This window comes from Typopeltis vanoorti, chromosome 10, assembly GCF_054136105.1.
Source record: "Typopeltis vanoorti isolate ZY-2024b chromosome 10, IOZ_Tvanoo_1.0, whole genome shotgun sequence".
NCBI lineage: Eukaryota > Metazoa > Arthropoda > Arachnida > Uropygi > Thelyphonidae > Typopeltis > Typopeltis vanoorti.
In genome coordinates, this window is record NC_143558.1 from 30,142,549 (window position 1) to 30,160,313 (window position 17,765).

At 32.5% G+C, this 17,765-nt stretch overlaps 1 protein-coding gene across 1 annotated transcript; it reads right to left on the bottom strand.

Moving 5' to 3' along the window:
* Window positions 1-1,550: 1,550 nt before the first annotated feature.
* LOC150102294 (uncharacterized) lies at window positions 1,551-16,794 on the bottom strand. The gene is made up of 8 exons (XM_090399479.1): window positions 16,671-16,794; window positions 14,989-15,192; window positions 9,373-9,595; window positions 9,019-9,256; window positions 8,461-8,584; window positions 4,881-5,066; window positions 4,722-4,737; window positions 1,551-2,200 (listed from the first exon to the last, which is right to left on the bottom strand). Exons 1-8 carry the CDS (start codon window positions 16,785-16,787, stop codon window positions 1,653-1,655), a joined length of 1,656 nt encoding a protein of 551 aa, XP_090255605.1. The 5' UTR covers window positions 16,788-16,794; the 3' UTR covers window positions 1,551-1,652.
* Window positions 16,795-17,765: the final 971 nt, after the last annotated feature.

Here is a 17,765-nt window from a genome sequence, read left to right on the forward strand (position 1 = left end):
TCAATCCAATACCCTTGGAGGGTAATTGATGGCAATGCTATAGTCAATGAAGTTCTAACTGCGGCTTGGCTATTGCTGTTACCCTCCTGCCATGATCAGAGCCTTAATAGCTCAACAGCACCTTATCCCTACACTGTCCTCTATAAATAACGGGGGAGATGAAAAGCATTGTTGCTTCGCCCCTTTAAGCCAGTCCTTATAAGGATAAGACACCTAGACGCCATATAATACCGTGTGGTTACCCGGGATAAGAATAGCACCAATGTAGCTAATGCATGTCGCAAAATTTATATAAAAATGCTATATTATTATGTTATATAGGTTAAGTGTTCTATATAAATCATGATTTTTCAGATTATGATTTTCATCCTTGGAGGAAATTAACACACCATCAAATTTATAATATATTTCTTATTTAAAAATTTCGAGGTACCCTTGGCACCTTGACGCCATATATCACCGTGTGGTTCCCAGGATAAGAATAGCACCAAAGTAGCTAATGCACGTTGTACGAGGCGACTAAAATTGGTACCCTTGGAGGGTAATGGATGACAATGCTGTTGCCAACGAATTTCTAACTGAGGCTCTGCTATTGCTGTTACCCCTCTTGCCATGATCAGAGCTTTATAGCTCAATAACACCTTCTCCTTACACTGTCCTCTATAGACAAAGGAGAATATGAAAAGCAATATTGCTTCGCCCCTTTAAGCCAGTCCTTATAAGGATAAAGGCACCTAGACGAGGGATTGGATCGACCGTGAGATGCGGTGAACAAAACAATATCCTTGGAGGGTAATGGATGGCAATGCTGTAGCCAATGAAGTTTTAACTGAGGCTCGGCTATTGCTGTTACCCTCCTGCCATGATCAGAGCCTTATTTATATATTTATATTCATATATTTATTTATATTTATATAGCTCAATAACACCTTATCCTTATATCCTTTCACTGTCCTCTACAGATAACGGGGAAGATGAAAAGCATTCTTGCTTCGCCCCTTAAGGCACCTAGACAAACACTGATGTGTTATTTAATTAATTTCAAGTAACTAGAAATGCTTCCAGATTTTGGTTTCTGATGTTTTATATCTAGATATTAAATTAAAGTTTTTTTTTTTTTTTGTAGTTAAGGCTAACGGAGTTTTAAAATATCGGTAATGTTAAAATGACTGCTTGTCTTTGTATATCATATTATTCAATAAAATATTCTCGGTGGCTTTATTATGTGCTATTTTGGTGGAAAGTATTCAAATCTAGGCTGAGAACAGTTGCTATCTAGAACATCAAATACTTATTTCGTGACTATTTATATGTTTATTTAATGTATATTTTCATGTTTTTTTATTTTTATTTTAAATTTTAGTAATATCTAAAGTTTTGAGTTATGTTTGAGTTGTGTACCATAGTTTGTTTGGATCTTTTAAATTTTACTGTATTTTTTTAAACATACATCACTAAACTCAATCTCTATAAAACCTATCCTTACGATTTGCAAAAATGGAAATATTGAAATTTGATAAACTTAAAGACAGTAGCAAGTCAAGAACTAAGACAATTATTGAGTATCTTTTATTATGAATTTCTTATATTTTTTCTTTTCCAAATTGTAAATCATTTACAGAAGTGATTCTAAAAAGCAGTTAGTTGTGAGCCTAAGACGTACACACAACGCATGGAATGAGCGTATCATCTTTATAAATATCGCAAGGAAGAGCTCCACATTGTGTCGTAACTTCTGCCAGATTTGGAGTAGGATAATCTATGGTGGACGGGAATACACCGTCGTCTATCACACGCAAATTATCATCTACGCAGATGTATTGTGTTTGTTGATGCAATTCACCTGCCATCAGCCACCCTTCGTATTCTGTGTTCCAATTGTCTGGACATTTGGTAGTTGCTGGCATCATCACCACCGCTGTCCGATGGGCGACTCTACACATGGTACATGATAATTGCCTTCCTCTTTTATTGTCGTATTTCTTTATGTATCCCACGTAACTGACAGAGGCGATCCTAGATGCTCTTGCGTAACTTTTTTGTTCTATTTCTTCTGGATCGGTAGTAAGACACAGGTATTGATTTTGGCCTCCTTCCGGTTGCGTTGATGTTGCAATTACGCCACTGTATACATCTTCCACTCCAGGACTGCACTTGGACTCTCCCCATCGAGTGTAAAAAGCGCCACCTGGCTTAAATTCTGCAAAAAAAAAAAAAATCTTTCCAGTAATATTATCTAATTTACTTTTATATTGTCTAGAAGTTACATATTCCATAACCATTTAACTGACTAAGTATTGAGAGTGTCTACTTGGAATTATTTATCATTAAAGACGTTTATTATTGAGAAGATGGTTTAAGGTTTTGGATACATAATTACATACCTTATATCTACAAGTACTTTAAGATAATTTGCATTTTCATGATTATTGCTTATTTTTCTTTCTGTCACTGTTCTGTGTCTCCAGACCAACGAAAAAAGAATATTAAAAGCGAAAAGCTAGCATATAAAATCTAAATCGTTTGTAACTAAAGATATGAAAGATTCTCTATCACCCGATCAACATTACAGTTACTAATAAATCATTAAACAGTAATTATCAAACAGTTTCGTTTTAATGTCTTAAGCTAAACTTATTATTAATCTGACAAGCATTAAAATGGAAATGTTTGGATCCAGAAAAAAAGACTTAAATTTATTACTGCTTTTTTCACGATTTCTAAAAAGAAGTCCCTCAATGCTTTTTTATTCTTAAAGAAACTAGGTGGGACCACTTTAGCTACTTTTTGGAAAATTTGCAGGCAAGAAGTCTTCACGGTTATCCTTTAAGGACAGCTGAGCTTACGGCCATCGATGATTTCAGAGATTAGAGACGAGAAAGCAGACAACTGCTGCCACCTAGTTCTCTTAAATCTTAACAGATATATGTTACTGTCTGAAATAGTGTGAGTCCTAATGTCTAATTTGTTTTTTATGATGCAGTGGTTTTCGACATAAATATTTGGCAAACTTTAGCTACGATAACCAAAACAATTCCATACAGATATTAACAGAACGTTTTCCCTTATGAATGATGTGCACATACCTAGCCTCTTGAAATTCAAGCTGCATACTGTTCTATCTGAAAGCTTTCTTCATTTTTAAGTTCTCTGAAGGATTGGCTTTCCCATGGGCATTCCGAGATGTTTATATCAGTTAGCCTACACCCATGTTTTTTTTTTTTACTTTGATTAATCTTTAAGATCTGTAGATGGTCGTAGCGAAAAGCATAAAAGCTACATCAAGTATCAAGAATCGAAACAATCAGGACTTGCAGAGCATGCTATCATCTCTGTGTACTGGCTTCCTTGTGGAAAAACAAACTACATAATCTCTGAAGTGTTACAACACGTTGGAATGGAAAGAACTAGATTGGAATTTTCTCTCTGACATGAAGAATCTTATGATAGCTTTAGAAGACTAGCTGTTCCTACTGTATCGTCTACGTAGAACAAACAGGTTACTCTCGGAAAATCCGCATAGCAGGAATGTCAAAGATGTTGGGAAGAAGTAAAAAAAAAAGCGAGATCTAGCCTAAAAAGTGGGTCTTCCATGAATCTATAGTACATTCGTATCTTGGGTAGGCCATGGAATTTTTTTCCATTCAAAAAAATCTTTATGAATGAATTTTTCATTTTATTTTATTTTTGTAAACTTTATATTTTTCTCATTTATTTTTTACGTAGATTTACATTGATAAATCTACGCATGGGCAACAATAAATATATCCTGTTGACGAGAGTAAATACTGTAAAAACAGCAGCGAACTGATTTCAATGGCATGGAAATTCAGTTTCTCTTTATTTCTACATTTTTTAAATAAGTAATAATCCTATGTATCATAAAATGGTCTCCAAAAGGTAACATTTATTTAAATATTATTCTTTGGTATATCAATTCAATCATATTCAACAGTCCCAACTCGTAAAAAGATATCTGTAAATCATACATCACAATAAAGCAAAGATGTGCTAAGTAAAACAAACATTTCACGTTTACATATACTTGATAAGTAGAATATAAAGAATGAATTCCATTAAGACTATTTTTTACAATTAAATATTACTGAATTTAAATAAAATTATATATACTATTTAATTACCTAATAAAATCAAGAAAATTGCTTTGAAAGTTTAATATTTTTATTTAATATTTTTATATTAATATTTACACCTTTTTATGTTAAACAATAAATAATATTAAAATGAAAAGTCTCATGGAGGAAGCACTTGTTAATACCCTTGGAGGGTAATGGATGGCAATGCTGTAGCCAATGAAATTCTAACTGAGGTTCGGCTATTGCTGTTACCCTTCTGCCATGATCAGAGCTTTAATTGCTCAATAACACCTTATCCCTACACTGTCCTCTACAGATAACGGGGAAGATGAAAAGCATTCTTGCTTCGCCCCTTTAAGCCAGTCCTTATAAGGATAAGGAAGCACTTTTCCGATGTCCGAGGAAAGAAATGACTTTCTAAAAAATTACACAGTAGATAAAGCTAATAAGTTATAATAAATAAACATTTATCTTTCAAAACAAACTAAAGAAAGAGGAATGAATTGATAATATTCTAATAACAATAATAAAAAAAAGAAGAATGAATTAACAGTATTCTTCTTATGGCAAATAATATTAATATTTTCATTACCTTTTAGGCATAAACAGAATAAAAGGTCTTACCTGTGGTTCCTTCGAGCTATATAAGAGAGAAAGATAAAATCCATTATTTAGGAGTAGGATTCTATTAGTAAATAAATTTCAAATATGCATATTAATATATGTGAACTTTATTGTATTTGATTTTGTGTGTGAAACAAAAAATTAACGAATTTCGCTCACCACAAATCTCTTTAACTTCAAGAATTGTCTGTAATACTTTGTAGGCAGACTGGTGCCTCCTGCTCTGTATGCTTCGAAAGCTCGGTCGAATTGGTTTTCAGGAGCACCAACAGAGAGATCCATCTTAGCGATTGCTTCGTAAAATATTCTAATAATACTGGTAACTTGATTCTTGAATTCTTCAATCTGTACCGATAGAATGCAGCATTTCGTTTAGGATTTGGATTTTAAATATTCAAGCATTTAATAAAAGTAGATCCTTCAAATACAAACAATGTTCAAACGTAATGCAACGTATCAACAATAGATAAATGGTGATATTCTAAACATCATTTAAAATATTAAAAGATGGAAGAGATTAAAAACAAAAAGTCACTCAGCAGCCAACATTACACAAAAGTGCATGAAACTAAGTAACAAACGAAATATGTAACGCAGATATACGGTACTACTTTCAGAAATTTGTGTAATACTGTGACAATAGGAAACAAATCTGCCACTTATGTGTTGCTAACTGGAAAAGAAAAACTTCTCTGGAAGAATTTATGGACAGAAAATGAACTAAAAGGAACTAATCGAACTTTTCAACTATACATTCACAAATTTACGAACCTTACAGCTCAAAACATTGCACAAAGATGATTTTATAAATGTGATGATTTTACAGATTTTACAAATACAAAGATGATATATTCGAATTCGAATATACGTCTGTTCTCCGTATTTTTCGTACACGATTATGCTATATCCAATTCTTCTTCTTCTCCAAGTGTCATCCCCTAGAAGGAGGTTGGCAACCACGTCACGAAACCTTTTTCTTTCTTTTGCTGCTCTGGAACATTTACGGTAATTCAAGCGAGTCCAGTCCTCAATGTCTTCAAACCACATTCTCCTGGATCTACCTCTCCCTCTTTTTCCATCCAATTTCCCTTCTAATATTAATTTCTGAATGTATTCTTGTCTAGTTAGATGTCCAAAATATTTAACTTTTCGCTCTTTAATTATTTTCATGAATGTTCTTTTCATTTTTGCTTTCTTTAAAACATCTTCGTTTTTCATTTTCTCTGTCCAATGGATTTTCAACATTCTTCTGATGGTCCAAATTTCGAAAGCTTCTAATTTTTTCTCTGCTTCTTTATTTAGAATCATCCAAGTTTCACTGTTGTAGAGAAGGCTTGACTAGATATAGCATTTTATTAATCTTTTTCTCGTGTCTATATTAATGTCTCTGGATGTTAGAACAGTTTTCACATCAGTAAAGGTTTTTCTTTTCTTTTTCTTTTTATTTCTTTAAGGAAATTTCCTCTGTCTGTAAACATTTGTCCCAAATATATAAAAGACTGAACCTGTTCAATTTTCTTTCTGTTAACAGTTATATTTAGTTTCTTATTTATTGGTTCTTTTGATACAATCATGCACTTTGTTTTCTTTAGGTTAATAATTAGTCCCATGTCTAAGTTTCTGTTGTAAATTTTTGTGACTAAGTTTTGAAGATCGTCTTCAGATTCAGCTATAAGAACTGTGTCATCTGCAAACCTGAAGTTGTTGAAGTTCCTACCTCCAACTTTTACACCTTTCAGTTCTGAAATACATCCAGTTATTGAATCTTAAATAAAATTCCATGATCTATGGCGTGGAACCTGTTGGGCTGTTGTTGGGTTTAGGTTATCCTTATCCTTATAAGGACTGGCTTAAAGGGGCGAAGCAAGAATGCTTTTCATCTTCCCCGTTATCTGTAGAGGACAGTGTAGGGATATAAAGTGTTATTGAGCTATTAAATTAAAGCTCTGATCATGGCAGGAGGGTAACAGCAATAGCTGAGCCTCAGTTAGAACTTCATTGGCTACAGCATTGCCATTCATTACCCTCCAAGGGTATTGGATTATTCAGGCCCATACCCTTGGGTTTAGGAAAGAGGCAACTAAGGTTATAAAGCATGTATATATTTATTTAATTTCGGTGTTCTGTCCTGTTGTTCTGTTATTTCATGAAAAAAAAAAGTTTAAACCAGGGGTCGCCAAAGTTATTTGCCCGTCGACCCCTTCAAGAGTTTCTTGACTTTTTATCGACCCCTATATTTTACTATTACGTAATTATAATAGGACAAGCAAAAAAGACCCTTATGTCAGTTTTTAGATTGCTTATTTTATAGTTACAGTGTTTATTGTATTTATAATATAGTATATATTATTATATTACTATTACTACTACTATTACTATCACTAGTAATATCACTGGTATTACTAGTGATATTAATAAACTACTGGTATTAATATCACTGGTATTACTACCAGCGCTGCCCAACTCTTCAACATACAGAAGTTTAGTTCGTGAATGAATAACGATTGAATTATAATGTGTATGTTGATGAATTTTAGAACATTAACGCTAACTTGTATGTCGATGCGCAAAAATGAGACTGGGTTCGAATACGTGTAAGTATCAGATAAGAACCACGCACGTGTTGCAATCTCGCTCCCACTGCGCCGGCCGGCAAGGGAACCACTAACATCCGTTTATTGGTAAATACGTCATTTTGGCCTACTTGATTGGCCGCAGTAACTATTTTCATGACCTTACTCCATCTTACAGGTCCATGAATAGGACCTGTAAGATGGAGGTACTGATCCCACGATTCACTCTTAATTGCGTTGTCATTACCCCCATGTCTTTTGTCCTGGAGGTAATCCAAGTTAACCGAATTAAATATTACCCATACAATGATGTCTTATATTTTTCTGTCGACCCCTGAGCCCGAATCGACCCCTAATAATGTCATATCGACCCCTTTGGCGACCACTGGTTTACACGGTGATGCGAAGACCTAAATGTAACTAGACAAGAACCGAAATACATTTGGCTGTTCACAAAATCAATAGAATAACAACAGTCTGAGACATTAGGTACTATTTACTAAGAAATTATTTTAGAAATGCTTATAGTACCAACAGAGACTCATCTCACATGGACACAATCAACCACTCTTTACACAACTAGGCTCCTTAACAACTCATATCATGCAGCTGTGAGACCGCATCTCATATTCAACAACCTGCTGTAAAATGTGAAACATATAAACACCCACACAACATTTAAATGCGAACTGTAAAAGTTGTAACACACTTAATATAGCAATAGCAGACATCCATACCGTATAAAGATAGAAAACACTGGTTGTGTATAGGGTTGATCATGCTCTACCCTTATCCGTTATCGAAACTGAGGTCACAGTCCTCAATAACTTTAGACGCATCGGGAAGAAATAATACAGACCACTGCTGCCATCTCGTGATGCTAAACCTCAATAATGGTACTGCAATAATGTCAGTTTAGATTGTCGATTTTTTGTGAGCGGCTAAAAACCAGTTTCAGGGGATAAGTATTTCATTAACAAAAAAGCAGAATTATTTTTTGTTACAAATAGCTTATTGCCAGCTCTAACGTAGAGGGCATTTAAAAGGGATCAAAAATGGAACTAATACACTAATATTAATGTTACGAAATCTCATTGTCATTTAAACTGTAGATTAAGTGAATTCATTGTTAATTTCACAGATGGATGATGCAGAAAGTAACTTGCCTTGCTTGTCATCTCTTCGGATAGGACTGGAAGGATGGGAGTCATGAATTCATCAAGGGTTCGCTGAGTGCGACGCAAGTCGTCAAACTCTTCTTCTAATTTATCCAGATCCGACACCAGGGCTCTAAAAAATAAAACATTTTACTAGAAAAAAATATATATAATAGTAATCGAAAATACCTTGATCGATTTCTCTTCACAGTATATTCACTTCTTTCTTTCTCTCACTGAATTAACGATTTTTCTTTCTATTTTTATTAGATGATAATCTGCTAACCTCCTAGATGGAAATCGTTTACCATAAAGATTACCACCTTCGCTACTGAAGCAAGTCTCTGACATATTTAGTCACTGAAGCAAGGTTTCAGGATTATTCAACTCTCATTTTATGGGGTATAATTAAAAAAATGTCTTGTGAGCCCAAATGGCTTTTGGCCACATTAGTTTGACTGATTTTGGTGAAATTCGGCATTGATGACTTGCGTCAAATGAAACTCTACTTTGCTTCTGAAAATAGTTCGAGTGATTCATCAAAGAATAAGTGAAAGAATTACTTACTGGTCTTCTGTATAAGGCGATAACGATTCCTTCAAAACTGCATCCAAGGGATAGAGTTCCATCTCGATTGGATTTCCAATTCCACCGTTTATATCTTTAGTGTACTTGGGAAAGTTATTGATGAGTTCCATCAATCCTTCTATGGTTCTTGGCACTCCTTTGAGGGGAACTGTGGCATAGTAGTCAATCTGCATCGAGACTGAGTCGGTGAGATTGTGATTAATCATCTCCAAGAAAGCTATAACAAAAGACATGATTTTTTCAAATTCTAATTTTGATCGCGTTGCGTGAAGATTGCAAAAACGACCAAAATGGCACAAAATAAAATAAACTAATAAAGATAATCAAAATGACCTTCGACGTCCATTCCGAAAGCACCTCCTTGAGTGTGAATTCCTCCATGTATGGACCCTCTAATTTTTTGATTGTCTTCACTGTTCTTCGCCTCGAACCTCAACGATGCTATCAGTTCTCCGCCATACGTTATACTCCGAGCATAGTGTGTCCCAAGTATGTCTTTAGGAAATCTGCTCCAGTCTTTTCCCGGGGTTAATGTTGTGGGGAGAGTTTTTGTAACCTGCAATGACGTATGAGTATTTATGTAAACAAACAAAGAACCAAAATTCCTTATTTTTATTTGTTGAACATGTTGTATGAGTACTATCGATTAACCCAAGTTTCCATGTGTAGAATATACTCACGCACGTATTTATGCTCGCGCTTGTGTTGTTCTACAATGAATGATTTTTGTGAGTAGTTAAATTAAAAACTCTCATACGACTGTGCTACCTGCATCTTTTATTTGCAGTCTTTGTTTTTGTCTTATTACAGAACTTGCCACAATTTCTTTAATACTAGAGAGCCAAAAATTACCTTACCCATGACATTCAAAAAATATCATTAAATCAGACCACCAACGACCACTAATTTTTTTTTTTTTTTTTTTTGCTAGATGGGTCAAGCAAGAATGCTTTACAATATCCCCATTATCTGTAGAAGAAAATGGGTGGATGGATGGGGTTTTATTGAGCTATGGTCATGGTGGGGTAACGGCAGTAGCCGAACCTTAGTTAAAACTTCGTTGGCTACAACATTGCTATCGGTAAAACATCTGTAAGTTGAATCTAAGTTCAAAAGAACAAAAAACAGATGTAATAGGAACTTATTAGATTCAACTAATAAGTTGAATCTAATAAGTTGTTAGAAAACTGTTATAAAATCTAATAAGATTTTATAACAGTGAATTAAATAACACTTCACAATCACTAAAATGAAAAAAAAAAATTTTTTTTCTTCTTATATAAAATCCTAAGTTATAAAAATAATAGGTGTATTATTATATTTGAATTATTCATTTTATTATTTTATATATTTCCTTTTATTTATAAATAATATTAAAAATATTTATAGATAATATTAAAAATATAATTAAATTAAATTATATATGTTTATATTATAATGATAGAATTATTAAAGTAAGATATTTTCACTGAATTCTGTTTTATATACTTCTTTTTCTGTTGTACTTCAGGCTGCTCGTATAGTATAAGAAAATTGATCTAATTAATAACAATATTAGATTAGAGCGATTCAACTTACAGATGTTTTATCTTCAACATAATGTTATGCCAAAATCATCACTGCAGTAGTTATGTTAAAATTTACAGTTATCAAAGAAAGATATTCTAACAGTGAATTAAATAGCACTTCACAATCACTGAAATGAAAAAAAAAATTTTTTTTTCTTATATATAATCCTTAGTCATAAAAATAATAGGTGTATTATTATATTTGAATTATTCATTTTATTATTTTATATATTTCTTTGTATTTATAAGTTATATTAAAAATATAATTAAATTAAATTATATATGTTTATATTATAATGATAGAATTATTAAAGTAAGATATTTTCACTGAATTCTGTTTTATATACCTATTTTTCTGTTGTACTTAGGCTACTCGTACAGCATAAGAAAAGTGATCTAATTAACAATATTAGAGCGATTCAACTTACAGATGTTTTATCTTCAACATAATGTTATGCCAAAATCATCACTGCAGTAGTTATGTTAAAATTTACAGCTATGAAAGAAACATTATGTAATAGTGAATTAAACAACAGTGAAATTGCAGGTGAGACTGATCTGAATTACCCGAAGCTGCAAATAGATTAAGCTAAGGGAAGGATAAGTATATCTTCATGGGTAAAATATAATTAAACACTACATTTTCTAAAAAATCTAGTTTAATATATAATATGACGTATTTTAAGCATGTGAGCGGTGTGCTATGGCTGAAACCCTGGGAGGGTAATGGATGGCAATGCTGTAGCCAATGAAGTTCTAACTGAGGCTCGACTATTGCTGTTACCCTCTTGCCATGTTCAGAGCTTTAATAGCTCAATAACACCTTATCCCTACACTGTCCTCTACAGATAACGGGGAATATGAAAAGCATTCTTGCTCCGCCCCTTTAAGCCAGTCCTTTTAAGGAGTATAACACTGTAACCCAATGAATAGATTTAGGAATTTCTTACATAAGATAATAAAAGGTGTAGTTACTATATTTCCATTTTCTTTAAAGAAAAACTGTCCTCGTGTGGTTGCTGGGATAAGAATAGCATCAATGTAGCTCAGGCATGTCGTACGAAGTGACTAAAACGGATACCCAGGGAGGGTAATAGATGGCAATGCTGTAGCCATTGAGGTTCGGCTATTGCTGTTAACCTCCTGCCATGATCAGAGCACTATATAGCTCAATAACAGCCTATTCTTACACTGTCCTCTTCAGATAACGGGGAATATGAAAAGCATTCCTGCTCCGCCCATCTAGCCAGTCCTTTTAAGGACTTAAGTATGATACTGTGGTAAACATTGTGCTGTTAGGGCTCTTCGCCCTCCTAAGTGCTACAAGATGGATTTTTATTATTTGTACAAAATAAAAGAATTGTATAGGATTGTTGATGACAAAAGTCAAATTAGAAAAAAAAATGTCTTAACTGTTGTGTCTAAATTCAATAAACACCTAATTATTTATTACATACAGATATATTTAATTCGCCCTCATTGAATAAATTATTATTCGAATGAATCAATCGACCGTGAGATGCGGTGATTAATACCCTTGGAGGATAATTAATGGCAATGCTGTAGCCAATGAAGTTCTTACTGACGCTCGGCTATTGTTGTTATCCTCCTGCCATGATTAGAGCTTTAATAGCTCAATAGCACCTTATCCCTACACTGTCCTGTACAGATAACGGGGAAGATGAAAAGCATTTTCATCTTAATCTTTCCCGATAATAAAATGTAGATATTTTATTACTCAGCAAGTTTCCACAATACTTGAAAATAAATTATATTTTAATATTATAATGTAATGCAGTTTTGTTTCCCTCAAAAGATATTGCGTTCTGAGGATGATTTGCAATATCATATAATATGCAATAATGTTAATTATTCCCTCCCCCATCCTCAAAAATACATGAAATAATAATAAATTCATGTTAGGAAATACATAATTTCCAGCTCACATCATAATAAATATCAATGCAATAACTGCATGTTATATTATTATTATTATTATTATTATTATTATTATTATTATTATTATTATTATTATTATTATTATTATTATTATTATTATAACTAAAGCATTCGATACACTTACACATCAAACCTTGTTAGAAAAGCTGAGGCATGTTGGAATAGACGGGCCTCTTCACAGGTGGTTTACAAACTACCTCCAAAATAGAAAGCATATCACACGTATTGGGTCAAACCGAAGCAGAGAGCTACCAGTAACCTGTGGAGTGCCACAGGGAGCTATACTCTCCCCAACTCTATTCAACATTTACACACACGATATTAATCAGTTACCACTCAAAGGTGAGATATTCCAATACGCAGACGATACAGCAATAATATCCATCCATAACAACGGAAGCATAGCCCAAACAAATATGCAACATGACATAAATCTGATCATAGAATGGCTCACGAAAAACTCCATACACCTAAACTCAGAAAAGACAAAATTGATGATATTCAGTAAACCACTGACTCGACCAGTTGATAACAAATATATAACCATCAAACATCCACTTTCCAACATAAAAAATACACAGAACAGCAAAACCACTACAATCACCCAGGTTGAAACAATACGATACCTTGGAATTTACTTCGATGCAGATATGAACTGGAATAGCCACATAAACCATCTACACAACAAACTCCCAACAATAAGTGGCAAACTCTACAGGTTAAAAGACATAGTTCCCATAAGCCTAAAAACACTAATATGCAAAGCACTATGCCAAAATTTACTAAGATACGCTATAACAACGTATGCTTTCTGTGCTCCCTACAAATTAAATAGATTAATGTCGCTACAGTACAAAATGACAAAACTGATCTTTTGGGAACAAAGAGAAAATCATGACCTTATAAACATTGCAATGTCAGAACACACAAAATACTGACAGCAAAACAGTTATGCAACTAATGAAGCCTTGATAAAACATTATTTCGATGCCAACTACAGGACAGTCAGTCAGAAATACATACCGTATAACAAGACCTCAGACTACTAATTATATCACATATAAATACAATAATCACTACGGAAAGGCCACGCGAAACTTCTACATCCCAGACATGATAAAGAAATTACCTTTTGAATACAGAAACCTTACAAACTACAATAGCCTGAAAAGAGCTCTAAGGACATACTACGAACAAGAAATACGCACCCAAAATACCATACAAACTTAATGAAACACAATATATTCGTTCAGGCTTCCAGTTCAGTGACGCATCAATACATTCCAAGTTATTGTGTGTGTGTGTGTATGTGTGTGTGTGTGTGTGTGTGTGTGTGTGTGTGTGTGTGTGTGTGTGTGTGTGTGTGTGTGTGTGTGTGTGTGTGTGTGTGTGTGTGTGTGTGTGTGTGTGTGTGTGTGTGTGTGTGTGTGTGTGTGTGCGTGCGCGCGCGCGCGAATTTCTCAATCATAGATTTCGTAGCTTCGCAACACAGCAAAAAAAAAAAACCCAATACATAATAACCAAATGGTGTCATCCTCAGATAAGCTTACATATAAGCTTCGAGGATGAAAGCAAAGAAATTAGTTCTCATCCAAGATGTATCATATGTAACCAAATGCATGTAATGTACGTATCACATGAAAACCAATGTATGTAATGTATGTATTATATGTAAACCAATGTACGTAATGTAAATATCACATGTAAGCAAATGTAAGTAATGTATCATATGTAAACAAATGTATGTAATGTATATAATAACTGTAACAAATGTATGTAATGTATATAATAACTGTAACAAATGTATGCAATGTAAAAAAAAAAATCTTTTAAATGTAAGTCATGAGTTTACACCGTATGTTTGTGAGAATAAGGAAATATAATATTTAGATTGCATATGTGTAAATACAGTTGTATAATCACACCTTTTCAAACTTGAAAAAAAAAAGAGCAAACTACAACATGTAATATTATACAACTTATGTAACTCTGAACAATATAAATGTAAATTATTATTATGATTGTTATATATATATAAAAAAAAACTGTTATCATCATTACTATTTAAATCTCATTATATATAGCACAAAGTGCTGAACCTTGTAAAATAATATACTGAATAGATAATCATTGTACATATGTAAAAAAAACAAATATATTATTATTATTATTATTATTATTATTATTATTATTATTATTATTATTATTATTATTATTATTATTATTATTAACTATTTCGTTTCTCAAAATAAAGAAAAGAAAATAATAAATATGTGCTCTAATAAAAGGTTTATGAACAGATTTAAGTTATTTAAATTAAATGCTTAAAAGAAAATGAAATCAATTTTAAATTAAATATTATAATTTAGGTTAGATTTTTTAAAGAAAAAATTTACTGACATAAATAAATACATGCACATACTGTTTCATAACGTGCTTTTACTAGTAATTCTACAGTGTTATCACTGCCGGTACTGTCTTTCAAATATCCTCCAGATCCTTCAGCATCCACCAGTCCAGCTTTAATCTTCAGAGATATTTTGCCGTCAACCTCAAGGAAGTCTCTCGCCTCCTTTTGACTTTCTATTAGTTTGTAACTGATATCGGTAAAATGGTGTTGAATCGTCTGCAGAAATAAGTTACGAAACTTCACTAATTGTTTTGCATTTCCTACAGAAAACTCGATAAATTAATATTTCAAACAATTAATGGGAAACTTCAGAAAAGCTTTAATTTTTAAATTTTAATGAGAATGAGAAAGAGCAGGCAGAAATAACAACGAGCGGTTCATCTCTAAACAAAAGGCAACCGGAAGTGGATCTGAGTAACCATTCCGGTTCCGTTTTTAGTTTTGAGATGTTTTAAACACTTACAAAGTAATTTAAGCTGAAAATGTCAAGTACTAATTACTAAAGTATAGAGTTCATATTCTTCAATTTGACATAAGTTTGGTATTATAATAAATGATATTATGGATCCGTTTATATTTTATAGTCAAATGAAATAAAATAAAATAATTAATTCAAAAATTATTAATTTTACAGTATTTATAATTTGGGTCTTCTGATTCCAGAGAGTTTGTCGTATTTCGTAACCTAATAAAAATAATTATGTTATTATTCTGAAATATCTTTTAAGTAGTGCAAAACAAAGCAATCTCACAGTAATAATATAATTATTTTTATTACTTTACGGAATAAGACAAACTCTCTGGAATTAAAAGACACAAATTATAAATTAAATTAATAAGTAAACAATAGATATTAAAACAGGAACGTACCAAGGGCATATAATATCCCATATTGTTTTCAGTATACATAGTGAAGCGATAAAGAATATGAAGAAATTTAAGGAATAAAAAAAAGAAAAATAAATAGTAATAGAATTAATAACACGAGATTTGCTGATGATTTGTTATGCATAGCTAAATCAAAAAGCGAATTCCAATTACTGTAACTTTACCATTATAATGGTAAAGTTCCCCAAAAATATAAAGTTACTTGGTTCGATATCTCAAGATTAAGATAACGTGAAAAATCTTAATAAAAATCCAAAGTATTAATTTTTTTTTCTCTTAAATTCTGTATGAATCGTATAGTTGTCATGTAAACACTGACAGACAAAACAAATCTAATGGGTACCGTACATTTTGCTAAACCCTTAAAAAAAAAAGGAATAGTTGTTATACTGCGACTTTTATAACCAACTTAACAATTAACATTTTTATCACTAACCCAATAAGCAATTCAGTATTTGTTATTTTATTTTTTTTTATAAAAATCAGTTAAAACAGAAATACATTTTCTTGTTTTTTTAAAAACACTAAAAAATATTTGAAAATAGTTGACGTTTTTTGAAATTTTTCAAAAATATTGAGAATATCATAACACACCTTTTTATTTTATTTATTTCATTTTATTTTTAGATGAAGAAATTTTCCCTGTATATAACTTAAAAGTGTTTTTATAATAAAATAACTTTTTTAATTGAAATTGAATTTCAATTAAAAATACTTTTAAGTTATTTTATTCCTCTAAAATGTTTAGTGGGCATATATTTTAACTGATGACAAAACCTTTGAATCTGCTACGATATTTTGCTTACCACAGCCTTACTAATTTCACTGCTAGGATATATTTCAATTCCAACTATCTCTTTTCCTAGATCATACGTTCTTCCCAGAAACATTGGCAACACATATAACATTATAGTGGCCTCCATACTTGCGCTGACATAACGCAATGCCGGAAGGATTGCAATCGCACTCTTCTCAAATAAACTGATAATACAGTTGTGCGAAAAGTCAGCTGGAGTATATTTATCAGTGTTTGAAGTACGAATTAGCAGAGTACAGAAGGGAAACTAATATCAAGTTATTAATTAAATGACAGTCCTTCGAAATAGATGGATTGTTATAATTTTAGTAAGGATTTTAATGAGTTATTTATAATTCATGACTAGGCAACTAAGGCTGTGAGGAAGAGTTTTTTTCGGTATTATACAATCATATATAAAAACAATCATATTTATATCATATATAAATGGTCAAATAACAATTCAAATGTTCACAAACACTGGATACCATAAATCTGTCCCTCCCAACGAAACTAGATTCGTTTCATGCCATTAATGTTCATTTTAATTAAGTTAGAAGGAATGAACGAAGAAGACAACTTTATTATGTTGTCTGAATTAATGTTAGATAGCTGATATACTTGTTTTTAAGATATTTACAGCCGTGTGATGTAAATATTTATATCAATTGAAATAAATACGGTTACATTAAACTTCTCACTATGAGAATTCTAAATACACCACGGCACAAAACTAAGTGAAACATGTAGAATCTGCAACTGGTTTCAGAAATTAGCCTAATTGAAATAAATACGGTTACATTAAACTTCTCAAAATGTGGGAAACACTGATACTTCGACATCCAAGTTTACATGCAAGGACGCCAACAGATGCCCATAGAGGGCGTCCAATTTGTAGAGTTAGAGCTCTACTCTTTCGTCCACGTGTTTCACTGTTTTGTGTTGCATTTGTGTGTGTGTGTGTGTGTGTGTGTGTGTGTGTGTGTGTGTGTGTGTGTGTGTGTGTGTGTGTGTGTGTGTGTGTGTGTGTGTGTGTGTGTGTGTGTGTGTGTGTGTGTGTGTTACTCTACTCTTCCTCAGAGTTGTGACCAGAGTTAAGCCCTTT